This window comes from Triticum aestivum, chromosome 3A (assembly GCF_018294505.1).
Source record: "Triticum aestivum cultivar Chinese Spring chromosome 3A, IWGSC CS RefSeq v2.1, whole genome shotgun sequence".
In the NCBI taxonomy this organism is placed as follows: Eukaryota; Viridiplantae; Streptophyta; class Magnoliopsida; order Poales; family Poaceae; genus Triticum; species Triticum aestivum.
In genome coordinates this window covers 73,259,150-73,282,127 of record NC_057800.1, presented here as the reverse complement: position 1 = coordinate 73,282,127, position 22,978 = coordinate 73,259,150, and the positions used below count along the sequence as shown (strand labels likewise).

The following is a 22,978-nucleotide window of genomic DNA, read 5'->3' as shown; positions in this document are numbered from 1 at the left end:
GGTTTTTTTAACAGTTTTGCTAGAACTCATTTAGATGAGATTTAATTTGATCTCATTCATCTTTTATAGCCATTGAATGTGGTGCTATAAGATGCGTGTGTGTTGACGTGGGTTGTATCCGTTCTTGTTTTCCAGATGAATGAGACAAAATTACGTCTCATCTAGATGAGTTCTAAGTACTTCTTTTTTTAAAGACCAGAGGACCGAGCCTGCAGTGTTCTGCTCTGTTCACCGACGACGGGCGGGATCGATACAAGTAGCGGCAGCCATCGGCCTCAGCGCGGCCAGTCGTACGTCCTCGTCCAGTCTCTCTCTCCAGCCTCCCCGTGTCCTCCCCTTCCCCGTCGTCTCGTCTCTTCTCGCGGCCGGTCCGGAGCCATGGGGAGGGCGCCGTGCTGCGACAGGGCGGCGGTGAAGCGGGGCCCGTGGTCGCCGGAGGAGGACGACGCGCTGCGCGACTACATGCAGCTCCACGGCAACACCGGCAGCTGGATCACCCTCCCCAACAAAGCCGGTGAGTTCGCGCGCTCGCCCGCCCGCTCGCTGCCCCTTCCATGCCAGGCCGTGCCTTTGATCGTTCTTGATGGGTGCTTGATCGTTCTTGTAGGGCTCAAGAGGTGCGGCAAGAGCTGCAGGCTGCGGTGGCTCAACTACCTCCGCCCCGACATCCGCCACGGCGGCTTCACCGACGAGGAGGACACCATCATCTACTCCCTCTACAGCCAGCTCGGCAGCAAGTAAGCATCGATTCTCTTCTTTCTCGATCATCAGGCGCGTAAGCGGCATCCTTTTCGTGTCCCGGCCGGCATGACCGATCGAGACGGACGCGCATTCATCGCATCGCAGGTGGTCGCTGATCGCGTCGCAGCTGGAGAGGAGGACGGACAACGACGTCAAGAACCACTGGAACACCAAGCTCAAGAAGCGCCTCGCCGCCGCCGCCGCCGCCTTCTCCACCCGCCGCTCCCCGTCCTTCATGCCGCTGCCGGCGCCGGCCCCAGCTCACGCGCACCCGTCGCCGCTGCTCCCGCTCCCCGTGCCGACCGTGAAGGCCGAGACGTACACCTACGACGACTTCCTGGCGCCGACCGCCGGGCTGCAGGACCCGTTCGCCGCCGAGGGCTCGTCTTCGGCCTCCGCCGCGCTGCAGGACCCGTTCGCCGCGGAGGGCTCGTCCTCGGCCTCCGCCGCGCTCCCGGACACGCTCGCCGGCGAGGGCTCGACGTCGGCCTCCGCCGCGTCGTCGGGGTCCAACTGGTCGGCGGTCGACAACGCCGGCGGGTTCTTCGTGGACTTCTGCGCGGCCGGCGCCGACCTCGCCGCCGCGGACCAGTTCCTCGGCGGCTTCTACTACCCTCTCGACCCGACCCTGTCACTAGTGTAGATCAACCGATCGACGCGCCACGCGCGTGCGCGCGTCCTCGTGACCGATCGATCAAACGTGTTTGTTATCAAAAGCACCCGATCTTCATGAGTAAATTCAGATACAAGCTCCGGTTGCCACATGAGAAGGTGATCTTCGCACGGTTGGAAACGTGAAAATGTGCTTCTTGAATCTTGATCACTATGATTCGCATGCTTTCATCTCCACGTTTCTTCACTATGTGCAGTTCTCTGAGCAGAAATTTGTGCCACTTATCCTAACTTCTCCTAGATGATCAATCCTACACACACACACACACACACACACACACACACACACACACACATGTAGCTTGTTGGCGTCCATGTGAGAGGCCGTGGTCGTCGCACGCAATTCGCATGGGCCGGGCGAGGGCGCCAAAGAAGATAAGCCATGACCGATCTGAAGATTCGCTTCCGTCGCTGCATGATGCGCGCCGGGTCGGGTCGGTCGCCAAGTGGTCGAAAAATTCGTAAAGCTGGGCAGACAGGCATGGCCCACGCCAAGAACAAAATTGGCCGGGGTGATGGCTGATTAGCGCAGGGCTAATGACGACGCTTGTGTGATGATAGAGGCGCATCTTTCTTTTTTTTCTGGTTCGCAGACTCCGACTGATTGATGACAGGTCGCGCGCGCAAGTAAATGCTTCTTTTTTACAGAGGGTCTATATTATCCTTGCTTGACTGGCAGAAAGAAACAATTTACGTACATCGACTGGAGGATAGTACGATCCTTTTATCTGCAGAAGATAATTAGAAGGGCTGAGAGATGATAATGATGATGATGGAGGATCAAAGTGACCTGGCATGAACAGCAACTGATGTGGGGCCGGGGGCGACATTGGGGCCGTTTCGGATTTGTCAGGAGAATCATCTCGGAGCAGTGCGATGCTCATCCCTGCCGCGCCAGTTCTTGTCGTGTCGATGGAAGCTCGAAAGCAAAACCAAAAAAGGAAGCCGACGTGGACGGAGCGGGAGGCGTCCATCACGAGATGGACGGCCAGGGGGGCTGCGAGCCGTGCGAACGTGCTGCCCAGGGCGCGGGCCCCCGACCCACCAAAGCGAAAGAGGCTCTGTGGGGCGGGGGCGAAAATAGGAACATAGCCCAAGCCATCACGTAAGTCCATCAGCACTACCACTGTACGTGCTTTGCTACATGGTGCCTGTCTTCCCCGAATAATCCCTGTACAAGTACAGCAAGAACATTACGCAATTGCAGAAAAAAAATCAATTATTCGGTCCTTGCATTGCACATGCGGCCAAAACGACCCCCCATTTCCCATGAGTTTCCGCGGTATTCCCACGGGTCACATCAACACATTTTTCAAACCGAGACGCTCCGATCCAATCACATGATCGCTCCAAAACAAGAGATCAAACAAGAGAACCAGCACATAATCTTCTTCCCTGTACGTGATTAAGCAGCATATAATCGTGGTTCTTGCAGCTCAATTATCCCTCCCAAAACCCCAAGGCCCTGCTGGCCCTTTACACGGCTGGACAGGTCACGCTCGGCCAAACCGGGGAGGGCTGTAGCCGCTTTTCAGCCCCGTGACAGTGCGCCCGGATGGGGAAAAGACGCGCGGCTTTGAGCGAGCTTAGCGTCTGGCTAAGCAAGAGCGACCGCACTAGTTCGCTCTCCATCGTCCGTCTCAGCCGTACGCGGACAGCCAACTCCCTCGGCCTGGCGCCCTTGTCCTGGCGCTGGCCTTTCCGTTCTGAATATTCCCTCCCCGCGCCACAAGGAAAGCGACCCAATTCGGCTCCAGGTATTAGCTAGAGTAAAATTAAGCACTAATCGATCGCCAAAGTCAGATGCTGTTTCTCCGGTTATACTTGCTAACAATACTGCTAAATGAAGCTGAAATGCTCGCCCAGTCAAAAAGACTCGAGGCGCCATGTCAGTGAGACTGTTTCACTAGCTTGGTGTTAATCAAGTCTCTGTATACTACGTTCACAATTGAGTCAATTACACTGATGTTGTTAGAACTTGGCGCAAACGATCACTTTAGTGCTAGAACTTGTGGCGTACATCAAAGTGGTGTAAAAACTTAACTCGGGCGTGCAAATACGATGCTAATCGCATTTATATACGACCGCAACACTGACGAGGCATACCAGCGTGGCGCGGGGCCCGCTGTCATCTACCAAACAGTGAAGAAGAGGTCTGTGCGTGCTCTTTTTTCGAAAAATGCCTCGTTTTTTTCGCAAAAGCACCTGGCAAATGGTCCCAACCATCAGCAGAACACATTTTAATTGAGCAGAAAAACGATCTGCTCGGGCCTCAAACCTGTGACACCGGGCTAAACGAGTGTGCATGTAGCCACTGATCCGAATCTCGCCGGATGTCAGTTCAGGGTACACACGGTTTATATCCAATAGTTAAACAACATAAATTAATGTTTGAATTCCAGAAAAGAGATGCAGTTGAGGTAAACAAGCAGGCTAAATAAAGGATTATCACTCTTTATATTTTTTTAGGGGTAGTCACTCTTTATGTCTACAATAGAATGTGCTCGTCGGCTAAAACGGACAGAACTTAGTGCGGCCCATTTTGAACATGTTTGTTTTTTTCTCATTTTGTGAAGTTTGTAAACAGATTTAAATTACAACTATACATAATATACATGTAATTGCAAATGTGTATTTATTGGAGGAATTGCAGTCTGATGGCACACTACGCTCACATTTTTTCCATGCATATATTTATTTTAAAGTGTATAATTATTTTTTAGAAAACACAAAAACTTTATTAAAAACACATGAATATTTTTTTAAAACAATAATATTTTTATGGCATGGAAACTTTTATATGCTATACTCATTCCAAGGGATGAATATTTTATTGAAAACATGAAAAAGTTTGAACTTATACGAGAATTTATTTAAATGTAAACATATACAGAAATGGATTTAGAATTCTTAATTTATATGAAAACACTTTTTAAAATTGATTGTTAATTTTTTTATAGTTCCTAATATATTTTTGGATTTTTAGGAATTAAATAGGCAAACATTTATGAAGTTATATGAATTTTTTAATAATAATATTTACTTTATTTATATGCATATTACTTAAAATTGTAATTAAAATATTTTATGAAGTTTTGAAAAACCTAACATGTTGAAAATGGGCTGCACTAACTGAAATCTGTTTTAGCCCGTGAGCGCGTTCTGCTATAGACATAATGCGTGACAATTCTTTGTAAACATGAAGTTACAATTGTTGGGGTGGCAGCCCTGCTCGCCTACTGACCGAAGGTTGTATGTTTGAATTTCAGCGTCTGCATACTTTTTTTCGAAAAAATAAAATTCTTAATTTATGTTGATATATAAAGATTCTTTCTTTAGTGTACACAAATGACGACTTGGATGGGCTGCACACGCAGGCTACTAGAGGTTATCAGGTCGATTGCTGACCTTGCCATTTTTGTTGGGGGCTTTTCTATGGAAGAAATAAAAAAGACGAGGTGATTTTTTGTCCGGGGCTTTTCTGTGGAAAAAATAAAAAAATCGAGGTGATTTTGCAAAAAAAAGCATTGTGCTGTCACTGACAGCAGGCCCTGCGCCACATGGCAAGCCTCGTCAGCGTCGCTGCCGTATACAAACGCGATTAGCATCGTATTTGTATGCCCGAGCCATGTTTTTGCACCATTTTGATGTACACCATAAATTCTAGCACTAAAGTGACCATTTACGTCAAGTTCTAGCACCACCAGTGTAATTGACTCTTCATAATTCTGCAACAAGTCCATCGAGTGATTGCCAGGAATTTCAGTTTGCCCGTTGCTGTCGCCAGCGTGTATATAGATTGCTCATTGATAGATTAAAGTCAGCCGGGGCTTGGACGTCTGACTTGGGCCCCCGAAATGATAAAACGGGAGGGAATGCCGATTACTTAACTAGATCCCGTGATCCACTTGATGATTTAGATTGGGACTATATGCGGGATAACGGGATGAGCAGGCTCGTTTTTCCCGGGCCTGCATGGAATGGCTTATGTGGTACCGGACAGCATGCATTATACGATGCGTGTACATGCGTGTACGGTGTGTATGTTTACGCACAAGTTGCGCGCTGAAAATCTTTTGTTATTTGTGTGTGTTTGTGTGTGTCCCAGTTAAGCCTGTACTGCTTTCCTGCAAGGATACATGCATCGCTGCGCATACAATATGTTTGGGAAGGACATCAAGCCGGCTTATTTTCCTTCTGAATAAGGATGGCCTGAGCTAATGATTGTGTTATAGTACAGTATAAAGTACAAGAGCACTTTTGTCAAAGAGTTTGAACTAGGTGATGGTGAGTTGGAGGTTTTCAACGGCAGTGATGGTGAGAAGAAAATGCACATGCACTTAGTCTTAGGGCATTCCCAACGCTCACCCTCAAACCGGCAGTATCCATCTGGACGTAGTTGTTCAGACCGCGGAAGCCATTCAGCGCCGACGCCTATCCGTCCGCCGGGCAGTTTGGACCATGATATTCCCGTAAATCGGAACCAAACATGGGGGGCTTTGCGGTAGTCTGGGCACAGAACACGTCAAACTCTGACGCCCATGGCCCACCCAAAAGAAAGGCAGAGCCTGCATTTTTGTAGCTGCCCGCACCATTTCCGCGACAAAACCCCCCACTCTCTTCTTCCATCCCGTCGCTCTCCACCCAATTTCCGCCTTTTTCTCCCACTCTCTTCTTCCCTCCCCCCTCGCGCCGACACGTGGAACCGGAGGAAAACCTGTTGGAGACGGAGGTGGTGGAGGTGCAGGAGGATCCAAACGTCACACTTGCCTGAAATATCAACTCGACAACGTAGCAAAATCGCCGCGTCAAAACGAAGGCCAACAATGGCAGAAACACTCAAGAAGCAGAATGTCGGCAGAGGTCATGCTGGTGGCTGACGTGGCAGTGTGGCGTGTTGGTCGCGAACGTACGTGGTGGATGTCGTGGCCCGGGCCGTGGTGCCCCGATGGTGTCGCCCACCGTACATACGTCACCATGGCCGGAGCATTACAAGGCTCTGTACTTCTTCGACGCCAAGCAGTTCGGTAGGAGTCCGCGGCAACTGCCGCCAGCCAAGTGCCTTACATTGTCAACGTTAACGCGGTGCTGCCACTCTTCTTAGTGTTCTTCGCCACAGCTCATCCGGACGCGGATAGTGGGTGGGAGCAAATAGGTGTCCGCGCGCTATTCGGTGCTATGCCTAAAGCAGGGGAGAAGACATACGATGATAGGGAGAGGGAGATGTTCAACATCATCCACATTGGAGACGGGCGAGGAGGTGGCTATGAGGACGGGCATGTGGCAGACTCGGATCCCACCCAGTCCGGCAACTACACCCACACGCAGTAGGGCTACACTCAGCCGGGCATGCAACAGTCCTACACCCAAACTGGCACAGGCACACGGCAGCAGGATTGGGTTCCTGGACTATAGCAGGAGGAGGAGGACTGCAAGGACGATGATCTTGATGATTCTACTGGCGATCCGAAGAAGAAGGGTAGAGGAGAAAGCTTCAACATGTGGGAGGACGAAATGTTGTGCGATGCATGGTTGGCCACTAGCCTCGATCCGATCTATGCCATGGAGCAAAAGGGCACATGGATGGTACACCATCCAAGAGGCCGTGTCCAAATATTGCGGCCACTTGGCGCATCTCATCGCACGGTGGCCAAGTGGTGCACAAATCACCGAGCAAGTAAGTTCATTTGATGTATGCATAGTTTTGTTGATCACTAGGCTGGTATGCATAGTTTTGTTGATCAATAGCCGGGTATGCATAGCTTCGTTGATCACTTGTCGGATATGCATTGTTGACTTCATTTTGTAGCCTTCTTGTGCGTGTACGATGTTCAAGAAGTTGGAGAAGAAAAACTTCATCGTCATGCATTGTTGGTTCAAGTTGAATGGCAGACGAAGTGGAACATATTCATAGCCAAATCGTGGACCAAGCCACCAAGGAAGAAACCGGTGACCAAACCGACCCAACGACAGAACCACTCAAGAAGGCTAGAAGAGGGTTCCGAGGAAAGAAATGAGAGGAGGAGAGGGTGAAGCAAGAAGGTGCGGTGGTCAAGATGATGGACAGGTTCGAGGACATCTTGATGCAGAAGGAGGAGACATACGTCAAGCGCTCAGACATCAAGAAGGAAAAAGGCGGAGAGGTTCAAATTGTTGATGGAGGCAACCGAGAAAAAGCTCAAGCTCGAAGAGAAGAGGGTCATGATCAAAGATAAGAAGACCATGCTCGAGGAGAAGAAGGCCATGCTCGAAGAAAAGAAGGTGAAGGTCGTAGACGATGTGGAGGACGCCAAGATATTGTCCTTGAATTTGGAGTCTTTGAATGTCGACGCAAGAATGATCTTGCAAGCCGTTTGCTACAAGATGTTGTAGTGACAGAAAGATGAGTCGGAGGCGACGGGCAAGGAGGATGAGTAGGCGGTAGACAAGGAGGCGGAGGCGGAGGTGGAGGCTACCTACATGGCAGCGGCGACACCTTAAGCACGGAGGCTCGGATTACCAGTTAGCATGGCAGAAAATCTATTTTTTCTGCACAGAATGTCGGACTGATATTCTTTTGTGACTAGACATGTAAAAAGCTTAAGCATGCTTGCCTCTTTTTGGTTGTGATCGGTCATGTGATCCACCGGCGCGCGCTATGGATCAGACAAGATTTGAATTTCAAATTGCCTTTTACTGGCAGATATATATACAGGATAGCATTGGATGGCCGGCTCACACATCCGTGTTCACGGACTGATCCTCCCTGTTCGCGGACAGGCGTGGGAGCAAATTTATGGGTCAACGTTGGAGATGCCCTTAGCCTTATCACTTTGCAAGTATGTTCAATGCTCTATTTCAAAGAAGATACTTTCCCACACTTTTTCAGGGTAAGGGGCATCTGAACCACATTGTTTTAACACTGGACTCACTTTCTAGTAAATAATTAGCATTTTAATGAAAAACAGTTAACTGAATACATCAATCTCTAACACTGCCAACACGAACAACTAAGAACCACTAACCCTTATAAGAAACCCTAGTCTTCACCAGATCAATCGCCCATATCTTCTGCCTATGGGCATCGCTTAGGCATCGTACGGTGGAGGGGCCAGGATTCTCGTCGCTCATCCATTGTGTGCGTAATTTGTTTAGTAAGAATTTTGTGTCGCGACGACGTTGCTTTGATATTATTTTGTTGAATAACACCCTTCGGCACCAATCTCGTCTCAATAGCGCTTGGTGTGGCATAGCCAAAGAGCTTGGAGTCATTATCTCATTGCGAAAACTGAAGGTGTCACGCATGCAATGATTTCGATTGATCGCTGAACTCTTAGTGCCATTTGATTACCAGATGAGAGATCTTGGTGGACTCAGTAGATCATACCTATGGAAGGTGATTTTTGAGCTAGTTATCAGGAAAACTTGGTGAGACTCGTATCATCTCTTCGAAAGAGGATCGCTCCTGGCTTGGCTGATGGTTTATCATTGAATTCCGAGTGATGGTTTGTGAGGTCTGGGCTCGAACGAATCGAGTGTCGCTAGTGAGTACCCATTTGAGGAACGTCTGTCAAACCTTCTGTCAAGAACCAAGTATGCTCATTTGGATATTTGGCCTTCCCGACAAAAGCAACCACTGCCATGGAAGATATCTTATGCGACTTGATGTCCTTGATGAGTCAAGGTTTCAACATCCATTACCAGAACGGATCTACACCGAGTGGCTTGCACTCGGTATTTCTTTGAGAAATAGTACGCTCGAAACTACATCATGTCGCCTGCACATAGTTTTTGGTTCGAGACTGGACTAGCAACATAATCGATACGTTCATTTAGCCGACTGATCAACTTGACTGTTGTTGGGGACGCGATATTTCAAATATTTTACTTACGATCACGCAAGATCTATCTAGGAGATGCATAGCAACGAGCGGGGAAAGTGTGTCCACGTACCCTCGTAGACCGAAAGTGGAAGCATTTAGTAACAAGGTTGATGTAGTCGAACGTCTTCGCGATCCAACCGATCCAAGCACCGAACGTACGGCACCTCCGCGTTCAGCACACGTTCATTTCGATGACGTCCCTCGATCTCTTGATCCAGTTAAGGACGAGGGAGAGTTCCGTCAGCATGATGGCGTAGCGACGGTGATGATGAAGTTACCGGCGCAGGGCTTCGCCTAAGCACTATGACGATATGGACGAGGTGTGTAACTGTGGAGGGGGACACCGCACACGGCTAAGAGAAGACTTGGTGTGTCTTTGGGGTGCCCCCCTTCCACGTATATAAAGGGGGAGAGGTGGCTCGCCAAAAGGGGGGCGCGCCATGGGGGGTCCTACTTGGACTCCCGGTCCAAGTAGGATTCGGTCCCCCCTTTCCTATTCCCACTAGGAGAAGGATGGAAGGAGGAGGAGAAGAGAAGGAAAGGGGGTCCGGGGCCCCCAACCCTAGTCCAATTCGGATATGGCTTGGGAGGGGGGGTGCCACCACCTGGCCGCCGCCTCCTCTCTCCACTAGGGCCCATGAAGGCCCATTAACTCACCGGGGGGGGGGGGTCGGTAACCCCCGGTACTCCGGGAAATGCCCGAACCTTTCCGAAACCATTCCGGTGTCCAAACATAACCTTCCAATATATCAATCTTTATGTCTCGACCATTTCGAGACTCCTCGTCATGTCCGTTGGAGTAGCGCGTGGTGGACGTTGGATGAACAGGAGCCCGTGGAGGCTGGAGGAGGTCGACGGTAGCCTGTGGAGGCTGGAGGAGGTCGACGGTGGAGATGAATAGTATCCTATGGACTCCCGTTTTGCGGTACACCACACCCCTCCCGATGAACAGGACCCCCGTTTAGACCTTAGCGCTCCAACACAAGTCCGTTTCATCCGTTTTGCGGTACGCCACACCCCTCCCGATCAACAGGACCCCCGTTTCGACCGTAGGAGGTCTGTTTCCTCCATTTTGCGGTACGCCAGACCCCTCCCGATCAACAGGACCCCGTTCCGAATGTAGGAGGTTCGTTTCCTCCATTGTGCGGTACGCCAGGCCTCGTTTCCATCGTCTGTTCCGTCCAAGCCCTCCCGATGAACACGACCACACATTCCGTTCCGACCCAGCCGGTTGGCTCCCACGCGTTCCGTTGCCTCCCGATGAACACGATGCATTCCGTTGCCTCCCCATGAACACGACACATTCCGTTGCCTCCCCATAAACACGACGACGACGTTGTTTCTCCGTTCCGACCCAGCCATGTACACGAGCCCTGGCCGTACGTATGCGTGAGTAGGCGTTCCAGACCCCGCCCGTATGTACACATACGTGGCCGTATTTTATTTCTTGCACCCTGGTCGCTGTACGTACATATACATGCTACGTGCGCGCCTCTACTATGACACATACGCGCCTCTACTACGACACGTGCGCGCCTCTACATCCACTAGTATATATGTACGCACACGTTCGCGACCAGAATGACAATGCTATGTACGCTTCGACCAGGTGGGTCCCGACTGTCAGGCACTTCCTTGCGTGCGAAGATGTAGCTGGTGGGTCCCAGAAGTCAGGGGGGCGAATCTTTTTTTTGCTCGGACGCACTTCCTTGCACGCGAAGATGTAGCTGGTGGGTCAGCAGTCAGGGGCAAACGTTTTTTTCACAAAATACGGTGACCCATCCGGTGGGTCCCCGCTGTCAGGTGGAGGAATAATTATTTTGCACGTAATAAGGAGGCACTTCCTTGCTGCGGCCGTGGACCCAGCTGTCAGCCTCTCCACGTACAGTCCATGTCCGATGGAAGCCGTTCCTTGACCATGTTGACCACGCCGCGCCGAGAGCACCAGGGCAGTGGACGACGGCGAGGCCTAGGAAGGGGACGACGCGGAGCCGGGGGAGAAGCGATAGTGGATGCCCACGTGTAGAAGAGTACGAGGGTTCACTGGTTTGTTGCGGTGTGAGGCTGCCGTCGCCGCAGAATAACAGAGGGTGTGGGTGAGTAGAGGGATGACCTGGCCAACAGTGGGAGTAGTAGGGGGCGATGAGGCCTCCGCCGCATCGCAGCCGGCCACGGGAGGCGGGAGCATGAGGCACGACCGGCGCTGGTTTGGGCGGCTGGAGCAAGAAGACCAGAGGTTGAAGAAGCACTACGGTCGTTGGATGGACATCGTACGGTCACTGGAGCTAGAATCGTGCATATTGACTAAGTTGACAAAGCCCTCCGTCCCCGTCAACTTAGTAGGCCCACAAGTCAGCCTGCCACTATACTGGGTCCCAGCTAACAGGGGGAGTATTCATTTTTTTGTGCGTAATAAGGAGGCACTTCCTTGCGTGCGAAGATATAGCTGGTGGGTCCGAGCTGTCAGCGGCGGTAATGTTTTTTTCACAAAATACAGAGGCCCTTTCGGTGGGTCCCTGATGTCAGGTGGAGGAATCATTATTTTGCGCGTAATAAGGAGGAATTTCCTTGAGTGGGGCCGTGGACCCAGCTGTCGGCCTCTCCACGTACAGCCCACTTCAGATGCATGTCGGTCGTTGACCATGTTGACTAGGCCGTGCCGAGAGCACCTGGGTGGTGGACGACGGCGAGGCCTAGGAAGGGAACAACACAGAAGCAGGAAAGACTCGTCAGTTGTTTCCCATGCAGAGGGGAGTACAACTGTACGAGGGTTTACTGGTTCGTCTGCCATCGCCGGAGAATAACAGCAGGTGTGGGTGAGTAGAGGAATGGCTAGGCCAGCGATGGGAGTACGGTGGGGCGGTGAGGCCTGCACGGCAGCACAGCCGGCCGCGGGGAGGAGGGAGCAGGCAGTCCCGCCGGCGCTTGTTTGAGCGGCTGAAGCAGGAAGAGCAGAGATTGAGGAAGCACGTCGGCCGTTCGATGGACATCCAACAGTCACTGCTTGTGCATCAACCTTTTTTTAGGAAAGCTTTAAATCTGTGGAAAACAGCATACAACACATCTGCCATTATTTCTAATAATTTACAGCCCATTTGCTAATTCTTAAGGTTGTTTTGGAGCCCATATTCTTTTTGTTAGCATTACAGCCATATTATGGCCACGGTTAAAAAATTATACGAAATTTTGCATATTTCGATGCGGTTCGAACTGTTTTAATCCCGAAATTTCGACTCACATTCAAACTGATTTTAAAAATAAATGTATATCAATATAAAATCCAACAAATTCTCCACGCATAAAAATTAATGTAATTTAAAATCTCGAAATGAAAAAAGATATTTTAAACTAATTGCCAATTTGATGTGTTTTAAAAATGTACAACCCATTTCTCATTACTGATGGGCCATTTTCTCGGCCAGCCGAATAAAAGCTCTCCTCGTCTTGAAAGATTTCCAGCCCAACAGGCCTGACAAAGCGACTTACTTGGCAAATCACAAAAAAACTGGGCTGTGGCCGTGGACACATCTGTCAGCCTCTCCACGTACAGTACTCTTCTGATGGAAGTCGTTCCTTGACCACGTTGACCACGCCGTGCGGAGAGCACCACGACGGTGGACGACGGCGAGGCCTAGGAAGGGGACGACGCAGAGCCGGGGAAGACGCGGCAGTGGAAGCCCGCGCGGAGAGGAGTACGAGGGTTCACTTGTTCGGCTGCGGTGTGAGGCTGCCGTTGCCGCAGGGCCTGGCCGGCGGTGGGAATAGTAGGGGGCGGTGAGGCCTCCGCGGCAGCACAGCCGGCCACGGGAGGCTAGAGCATGCGGCACGACCGGCGCTGCTTTAGGCGGCTGGAGCAAGAAGACCAGAGGTTGAAGAAGCACTACGGCCGTTGGATGGACATCGTACGGTCACTGGAGCTAGAATCGTTCATATTGACTAAGTTGACAAAGCCCTTCATCCCCGTCAACTTAGTAGGCCCACAAGTCAGCCTCCCACCAAGGTGGGTCCCAGGTAGCCGGGGGAGTATTCATTTTTTATGTGTAATAAGGAGGCACTTCCGGTGGGTCCGAGCTGACAGCGGGGGGAACGTTTTTTCGCGGAATACGGTGGCTCATCAGGTGGGTCCCAACAGTCAGGGGCCAAATGTTTTTTTCGCAAAATATGGTGCCCCGTCCAGTGGGTCCCTGCTGTCAGTTGGAGGAATCATTATTTTTCATGTAATAAGGAGGCATTTACTTGCTGTGGCCGTGGACCCAGCTGAGACTCTCCACGTACAGTATACTTTCGATGGAAGTCATTTCTTGACCACGTTGACCTCGCCGCATTCCGTTGCATGCATGCGTCCATGGGCGTGGTGCGTCCCCACTGTCAGCCTCTCACGTACAGTCATCTTCCGATGACTCTCGGTTGTTGACCATGTTGACCACACCGTGCCAAGCGCACCCAGACTGGAATGACCCGGTGATGGGGAACACGGGGTAGCGGAGTCGCAGATGGAGAGGAGTGGGAAACTTCACTGGTTCGGGTGCGTGGCAGCACAGCCGCGGTGCCGCCCACGGGAGACAGGAGCAAGAAAAGAGGTTGAAGAAGGAGCACATCTGTTGGATTAACATCCAACGGTCCAGCTGCTAGAATCATTTGTTGATTAAGTTGACAAAGCCGTGCGTACATGTCCGCTTAGTAGGCCCACAAGTCAGTCACCAAATCTGACGGGTCCCAGCTGTTAACGGGATGAATAATTATTTTGCAAAACAAGGAGTCACTTCCTTCCGTCGAAGATACAGCCGGTGGGTCCCAGCTGTCAGGTGGAGGAAACATTTTTTCAGCTTAATAAGGAGGAACTTTCCTTGCGTGCGACCATGGACCTCGTGGGTCCTAGCTGTCAGGCTCTCCACATACAATCCTCTTCCGATGACTCTCGTTTGTTGACCATGCCGCACCGAACGCAGCGAGGCGCTGGACGACGACGAGGCCCCGAATGAGAACGACTCGGAGATGGGAAAACACGACAGTGGAGTCGTAGATTGAGAGGAGGAGAAGGGTTATAATTGGTTCTGTTGCGACGTGGGGCTGTAGTCTGTGGAGAATAACAGGAGGTGTCGAGGGGTGGAGGGATAGCCTGGCGGGCGGTGGGGTAGCGCTTCGCAGCGATGCGTGCTAAGCAGAGCCGCTAGCCGCCGGAGGCTGGACCAGGTGGTCCCGGCGACGCTGGAGGAAGAAGACGAGAGATTGAAGGTGCATGCCGGCCGTTGGATATAAATCCAATGGCTGTGGATGACACAATCATTTGTTGACCAAGTTGACAACGCCCTGCGTAGGCTTCGACCTATTGGCCCACATGTCAGCCTACAAAAATGTGGCATATATTTAACCTATGTTTTCTAGAATGTACAGTCCATTTGCTGGGCTGGGTGAACAAAAATTTCGTGTCAATCAGGCCCATTTATATTTTCTAAGAAATCCCAGCCCATTTGCACTTCCTTGAAATACACGTATTAGGTGGGCTCGTTATATATATAATGTTATGTTAGAAGGAGCAATTAATATCAAAGAATAAACCGGAGAGGCACATTATATATATATAATTAAGAAATTAGCGAGTTATTGCTCAAAATAAAAATGAGCGTGTTATTATTAAATTGGTCCTTCAAATCTTTGCAAGCTTTTGTATGCAATCACCAGGATTTTCCTTGCCTGTGAGTCAAAAACAACCAGGATTTTCCTTGCCAACTTTCGTTAAACATTTACTTTTGTAAGTTAATAACACGTGGGATGTTTTTATAATGTATATATATAAGTCTCTATAAAATATACGATAATAGTAATTATATAAATATTTCCCTAATAATAAAGCACGGATTGACTCTTTGGGTTCACCGTCACAATATGCTTCTTTCCGTGAATTTATGCTTTCAATTTTTTTTTGTTAGTTTTGATCGACAGTCCGTCCAATTGCTGCGAGGCGGTACTAAAAACTTTGTCCATCCAATTGGTCCACGTCCACATTCTCTTATTGAGCCTGCACGCATGTTTCGGCCTGCATGCACGCTTCTGTATCTGTACCTTACCTGATTTTCACACATGTACTCGGAGTAATCCCACCTCGATTGCTTACATGAAAGTCTACCAGTTTATATAACTGGAAAATTGCATATCAACAACGAGCCTCTTGAATCAACAAACACAGAAAGAGAACGAAGGGAAATTGTACAACAAAACGGCAGTCCGGCGCGAAGCTGTTCAGTCTGGCGCTCGCCGGGGTGAGGAAGCGGAGGCGCAGCACGTAGATGCCTGCGACGCAACCTGTTCCACATGCCGGCAACCTCTACACCACGCACTACATGGACACGAGCACGGCAGCATGGTGGCTTGAGGCTCGTGGTGGACCGGATCCAGCAAGGGGAAGGTTGGATCTGTCAGCTTGGAGAGGGAGGTGTGGAGGAGCACGCAGGACAGAGGGCGGAGGAGGATGGATGCGGAATGCCGAGGTCGGGCTGTGGACTCGGAGTGGAGGAGCCACGGAGAGGCCCGGGAGCCACCACGACAGCCACGAGAGCGAGATGGGCCTGGCCATGCTCGGCGGTCGTCAGCCGACTTCGTGTTTCTCTGCTGATGAACCCTGACCACCTGCTGCCCGGGGTCGGCTACATGCTGTTATCTCAGTTTGCTTGGTAGTTTCATTCTTGCTTAAGATTAGACCTAGCCGTGTAGATGCAGATGGACATTGGAGGTATAGTGTTGGCACTGACGACTTGGATAAAAATATTTTTGTATGCACTCCGAGTGGGTTAGTCTATATACACTTAAATTTTCACATTCAGTTTCCTTCAGTTAGACGATAGCAAGGAGGTAATGCACTCTTTTTTGTGAAAAAAATATCATAAGGGACATCTTTTGGAAGAATGACGAGCCATGTTGGCCATAGTTGGAGTGAAAGAATTACAACTTTTTTGTGCCAAATAATCAAATATAGCACTGGTTCAGAAAAAAACCGAAACCATGAGAAATGTTGTTGTTGGATGTCAGTGCACATCATATATCCTCTTGGCCATGCCGGTCATAACAGCAACAACTTTCTTCAGGCTGGTGATGCTCATATTGTCAATCATTCTCACTATGGTGCCTGAGACAAAAACTCCTAAGGCAGTTTGGTAATTTATGACGTTATTACATCGGAGCACATGTAATGACAGAACCGGTAAAGAAGAATAGAACGTAAGTGTGTGCCATATTTTTTTCCCGATGCAACACATGGGCCCGTATGCTAGTATATATAATGTGGTAGAAGGGAAAACATAAATTGGGCACATCATTACTTTTATAAGAGACCTGCGTTTTATACCCCATAGTAGGCATACTAACAAGTTCACACACAAATACAATAGAAAAGGTAAACATTCATATGAAACTCAGGTTCATAAGACACGTTCATGTTCATAGCCAACATTCACTATCGACAACTCAAAAGATTCATATATACACAAGCTCAGCATATCTATGCATCCAAATGATTGATAGATCACACGACATTATTCATACATAATTCACAAAAAGATTCAGATATACACATGTTCAGTATGTTTATGCATCCAAATGATTGAGATCACAGCCAATATGATCCATGGATGAACTTTAATTACCTTGGGTACAGACTGGTAAATGGTGTTCAATCGGAGGTACTTCTTGCTAAAATTAGTTCTTGTACGAGTAAACTTTCAAGTACATAAGAGGCAGCACAGACAATCCGAACTTTGCTTGTAGGTTTATCCTCAAATAGTGGCCTCGTGCTGAGGGAGGTTTGAGCAACTTGGCCACTACTTTCATCCAACTAGTTTACTGGCTCATCTTGGTCCTGTATCTCGCCAAATTTCTACATTGCAGACGAGAAAGGAGGCGGTTGAGAAAAATGAACCACCAATTTTGTGTGTGCAGTTCAACCGAAATGGAGCATCCTTGGCGTGCAGACTGATTAAGTGCTAGATGAATATACGCGTCAACCAACTTGTCTGGAATCTTTAGACTCCATGCCATATAGTTCGCTACCATATGTGTCGATAACCATAAGGCACAAGTTGGGACCAAAGACTGGACTGCGTTTTTCTGGGCTATGCACCAAGCAATATTTTTGGCGTTCACTCTCCTAATACTTGGAGTTTGACAATTGGTTGACGCCGGTTGATACTCGAATGAATATAGGCACTTCTTGTCAACATTGATGCTTGTCTGAGTGAACTTTGGAGTACATAGCGGCAGCATAAGTACATGTCCATCTGATCATTTTGTGCAGTTCTACTGAAATCACCCGATGTAATGATTTGCCTGCGAGTTCAGGCTCCAAATTACTCCTTTATGAAATCGGCAAACAATAGCACAATACCAAATTACCAATACATATGACAGGCACAATAATCAGGATAAACACTAGTACCAACCTGTGTGAGGTAGCATATCAATTACTATTTCCTTTGACTGGAAGCCCAGATAAGCCAAGCGACTGACAGCAAAGGAAGAAAGCAAGCGGAGATTAGCGACTGACGGGAAAGGACGGAAGCTGTCGAGGCAATGAAGCACCCAAAGTTTTTGTGCAGTTCCACCAAAATCGAGCATCCCTGTTGGCACATATATTGAGAGAGTGAGATTACTGTAATAGTGGGACTAGTTGATGAAACATACACTAACGAATAGAAGCACCCTCATTATCTTAATGGGTAAAGTTAGCAACATAGTAGTCCTTCTTAAAGAGAGGTATTAGTTTATTTAATCAGTGCCAATTAGCTCAACTCAACACTCAAAGCATTGCCATTTATCATAGGTTGCAAAACTTTAACGTGTAAAGATAAAGGAGTTTCTCATGACAGTAGCACGATACAAATAGAGATGACATCAAACTAATATGGATGAAGGCCTTAGGCCCGTACCAACCTGAGAAAAAAGCTTATTCATGTAGTCCCATAAGAGATGATAAAGCACTCACTGGAATCACACAATAGTATATATTTTTGTGCAGTTCAAATGTATGGTTGAAATCACTCTTGTTTACCAGTGCTGAGATTATATCGAAAGATTATCAAGAACTTCCAGCAGAGTTAAAGCACTGGCTGGGATACAGTTCATTGTATTGTCGTGTGTAGTTCCACTAAAATGTATGATTGGCACAACATGATCCCTGTTTGCACAAGTAGGATCAAGGTGAAACCTTCATTAGCTTAGTGAGAAAGGATAGGAAGACATTAGCATATTACTCAAATAGTAGCATCAAATTCATGATGGACAATACGCAAAACATTGCCTCGTTGAACCAATGGCAATAAATTGACATGCAAAACTATAGCACTATTATGTCATGACACTAATAATATTCCCTCCCTGCTCCACCACATGATTCACCTCCATAGACAAACATACACACGTACATGATTCAACATAGGGTCCTACTAAAGATTTGTTTAACTCCAACAGGAAAATTAGGCAGTAATAAATTGGTGGTACTTAAGTACTCCTAATTAATTAAGTAAGACAACAGAAGTGGAAGGGCTCCCTGGAGGATCGTCTCACATGTAAGGTAGTCGTTATCGGAGCCCTTGAATGGCCTCGACTGAGGCCTCTGGCTTCAGCAAGATCGCCTTGGCACTGTTTATTCTTCTTCTTCTTCTTCTTCTTCTTCTTCTTCTTCTTCTTCCTCTTCATGCTCTGTTTCTCTTTCTCCTCACTAGTTGGTGAAACCAAGTACATGATTGGCCTTCTAATTCAGAATTGGTTTTGTCAGTGAGGGAGTACAAGTGTACTAGTAAAAAACAGCATTATTTTCTCATGGCAGTCGGAAAATAGAGATGAACACATGCATTAAATATCATTCTTACCTAAAGGAAGGTTATGGCGCAAATATGGATGATGAGGATTGGAACACAGATCTCCCTTTATGCAGTTCCACCAAATTGAACCAACTGTCCATTCTGACATTCCAGTTAAACAACACAAAAGTCACTTCTTTTAAGAAGAGTTTTGTGCAGTGCACCAAAAGGTCACAACAGCAACTAGGTGAATTGGATATCCCTGTTTGCACAAAAAGGCATAGAGGAAACAGTCAGAGCCTCAAACAATTACAGGCAAAAACATTTGGCTAAACTTGTCATGGCTTATAACAGTGGCATGGCTTCATTTTTACCAGGGACATTAGATTAAGAACAGTGGGTGCACCAGCAGTCCAGCACCATGTACGTAAACAGGGGCATAAAGTGGTGATTCATAGTTTGTTGCCCCGAGAAACAAACATTCAAGAAACATATCTGGGTTGGTCCCATTTTTGTTCACTATAGCCACCTACTCCTATGTGTGGATAGCAAATCTAGTCCTAGTCATACCAATGTGTACAACGTTACCCCTATATTTCCCTTTTCGACCAAGAGACCGGTTGGATGACCAGTCTATACTACTTTCACCCCTTTCCGTGCTATATGTACCAAGTCTGATGTACATACTAAATTCCCCCACCCCCACTTTATTTCTTGTTTGAACCAAGTACTACAAGATTCGACTCCATGAAGTAGATTTACCTCTAACAATAGAAGAAGAAAAAATATGTGACGTTGGACCATCCGATCGAGAGGGGCTGAGAGGTAGAAAATGATGCACATGCAGCGACGTAGCGAGCTGGGGAAGTAGAGCTAAGGCGGTTTGAAACGAAGATATACCTGAAGGTCGTCGGGATGTGGATAGGTGGGCCGCGGGAGGCCGGATCCGCTGAAAGGATCGAGATGGACCTAGAGAGGGGATGAATAGGTACAATTACAAATTTTAATTGTTAGTAAGCAATTTTAGGCAATAATGCGGAAAATGAAAGTGAGCCTAACAATTGCAAGTATGATACTAATGAGCTAAGAAAGATAAACAAGTGACACAAATATATATGAGTAAGCAAGCACAAGATGATATAAGTAAGTGCTAAGAGACAAGTAACCACAAGTAGAGAGTTAAGGTTAGGAATAACCGCAACTCCGAGAGATGAGGATGTATGCCGATGTTCACTTCCTTGGAGGGAAGCTACGTCACCGTTTAGAGAGGTGGATGTTACCACGAAGGCACACCAACGCCACGAAGGCTCACCCGATTCTCTCCTTGAGACAACACCACGAAGGCGTTTCTCAACCACTAGTGGTAGACCTTGGGGTGGTCTCCAAACCCTCACAAACTTTCCGGGGGAAATCACAATGGTCAATTTCTCGCCGGAGCACTCCTACCGCCTAGGAGTTTCCAACCTCCAAGAAGCACCACAAAAACAAGGGGGAATCAACTTTCGCTTTGGTGAATGTGTAGATCGAGCACTTCTCCTTTGCTTCTCAAAAGATCAAGAGCTTTGGTTGGCTAAGGAGGGAGATCTCCAAGAAATCGAGGTCTGGAAATGGAGGTGAGAGAAATGGAGTCGTCAACTCCTTCGTGAGGAAGAAGAAGACTATTTATAGGTAGGGATCAAATCTGGCCATTGGAGGCAGATTTCTGCGCAGCCCAGAAGTTCCGACTACAGATGGAAGTTCCGGACCCCGGAAGTTCCGACCAAGTTCCGGACAGGTTCCGGGCTACACAGAAGGTTTACACCACTCAGTAGTACCCCGGAAGCTGCTGACACAGGGGACAGAAGTTCCGGTGCTCGGAAGTTCCGGCCGCCCCGGAAGTTCCGGGTGACGGAAGTTCAGGCCAGGGTCCGGCGAGGTTCCGGGCTACACAGAGAGATCGCACGAAAAGTGCAGTTTCTCTGGGTACCCCGAATGCTTCCCGAACCCCGCCCGGACATTCCGGTCACCGGAAGTTCCAGCCGTCCCCGGAAGTTCCGGCCTGAACAGAGACTTGGCACTAGGATTTTCAGATCAATGTGAGAAGGTAAGTTGATTCCCCGGATGTTTTTATGATGCACCCCCTCTTAATAGTGCGGCTTCCCTAAGGACTCAAGAAATAAGAAAACTTTAAGGTACTCTTCTTTTCTTGAGCGCACTGCTTTTCCTTGTTCCAATAAGAGAGGAAATAACCATCCATGCTTCACTTTTAGCTTAATCAGGGCTGTTAACACTTAGAACATGTGGTTAGAAACACAAATGAAGTTGTCATCAATGTCAAAAACACTTTAGTGCAATATTGCACTTTCAATCTCCCCCTTTTTGACATAGATGACAACAATGCTTGAGAGGGTAAACTCATAAAGTATATACAGAATTAAGCAACTTTAATGACAGGAAGGTACTCACCCACAACCCATGCCTTATTTTAAGATTGCATTTGAAATGCTATGACATGGTTAGAGGATTCTCCCCCTATCACTGTGCATACCCACACAAGAATGATATATAGACATAGCACACTTTACTAACCTTTGTTCTTCATAGTGAGGGTACAGATATAGATATAATCATAGCCTGATAGATATCTCTTACGATATGAGCAAATAGAATATGCCATGTAACCTCCTTGCCATAAGTTTCTCACACACAGATAGATTAATTAACAGAACATAAATAGGTTCAAATATCAAGCTCAGATCCAAATGGAGGCAAATAAAAGCAAAGGTTCAAGGATCAACGACAACGGTAAATAGGCAGATAAACAAGGATAAATGATAAGCCCTATCAAGCACCACAACATCTCCCCCTGTTGTCACCTAGATGGCAAAAAGGAAAGATGGAGGAATCCACAAACATCCCCTAGGAGAGGGACGCAGAAGAGTCACCAGACGACTCTCCAGAAGATTCTGGGACAGGAGGGCGGTGAGAAGAGGCTTCATCGCCGGCTTCAACATCAAACCGAGCAAACTGGGACTGGTATTTCTCAAAAGGAGTCACATGAGACTCGAAGCCGTGAGAAATGTCCATACCAGATGCACGCATACCATCCTTAAGAGCCTTCATGCTCTCCTTCCTAGACTTGTGCTCCTCCCACTGCTTCTTATGCATATCTTGCTGAAGACAAAACATGTTCTTGAGAAGACGCCAAATTTTGTTGCTCTTCTTGAACCCGGAGTCAATGGGCTCCCTACGATGAAAAGTATGTGAGCGGGGACGAAGCTCAAAGTGGTGTGGATTTCCAGCATGTAGCTCCTCTTTCTCCTCATCTTCACCCTCATGAGCAGTTGCCTTGCCCTTCTTAACAAGCAAGTTAACACTGGATTGGCCAGTCAGACGCCGACCCGCAAGTGCATCAGGAGCAATCTCAGCAATCAAAGCAGTAATGTATGGATCATAGATAGGAACCTTGCGGTTTACTACCACACGGTACATCTCATGCCACATAAAGTCCATCACATCAATGGGGCCCTGCTCGGAGTTATGACAAGTGTTGTGAAGAAGATTGATGAGGTGGCCATGAATCTTGTTCTTGTCACCCACCTTGACCGCAAGGATCTCTCAAAAGATACGATGCATGATGTCATAGAAAGGCAGAAGATCACCAACAGATCCAGCCTTTCCGGACGGAGGATACAAATCAGCCAAGTGAATAGCTTGGAAGACCCCTTTGTCGTGAATCTTGTAGCCACGGTCAGCAGTAATGTCAGTATACTCATAGCCCAGAAGACCGGCCAGCACGGAGAACGGAGCATAGAACTTCTCATTACCACTCATCCAAGTAAGAGTGCGCTGCACATCAGTCCCAAAAGGCACAGTGGCATAGAATTGAGCCACAAGAGGCGGAGACACATCATGTTGAAAGCGCATGAGTGG

At 48.2% G+C, this 22,978-nt stretch overlaps 1 protein-coding gene across 1 annotated transcript; it reads left to right on the top strand.

The window, feature by feature from the left end:
* Nucleotides 1-212: 212 nt before the first annotated feature.
* LOC100873103 (transcription factor RAX1) lies at nucleotides 213-1,555 on the top strand. Its single transcript, XM_044480825.1, has 3 exons — nucleotides 213-514; nucleotides 608-737; nucleotides 847-1,555. Exons 1-3 carry the CDS (start codon nucleotides 379-381, stop codon nucleotides 1,382-1,384), a joined length of 804 nt encoding a protein of 267 aa, XP_044336760.1. The 5' UTR covers nucleotides 213-378; the 3' UTR covers nucleotides 1,385-1,555.
* The last annotated feature ends 21,423 nt before the right edge of the window (nucleotides 1,556-22,978 follow it).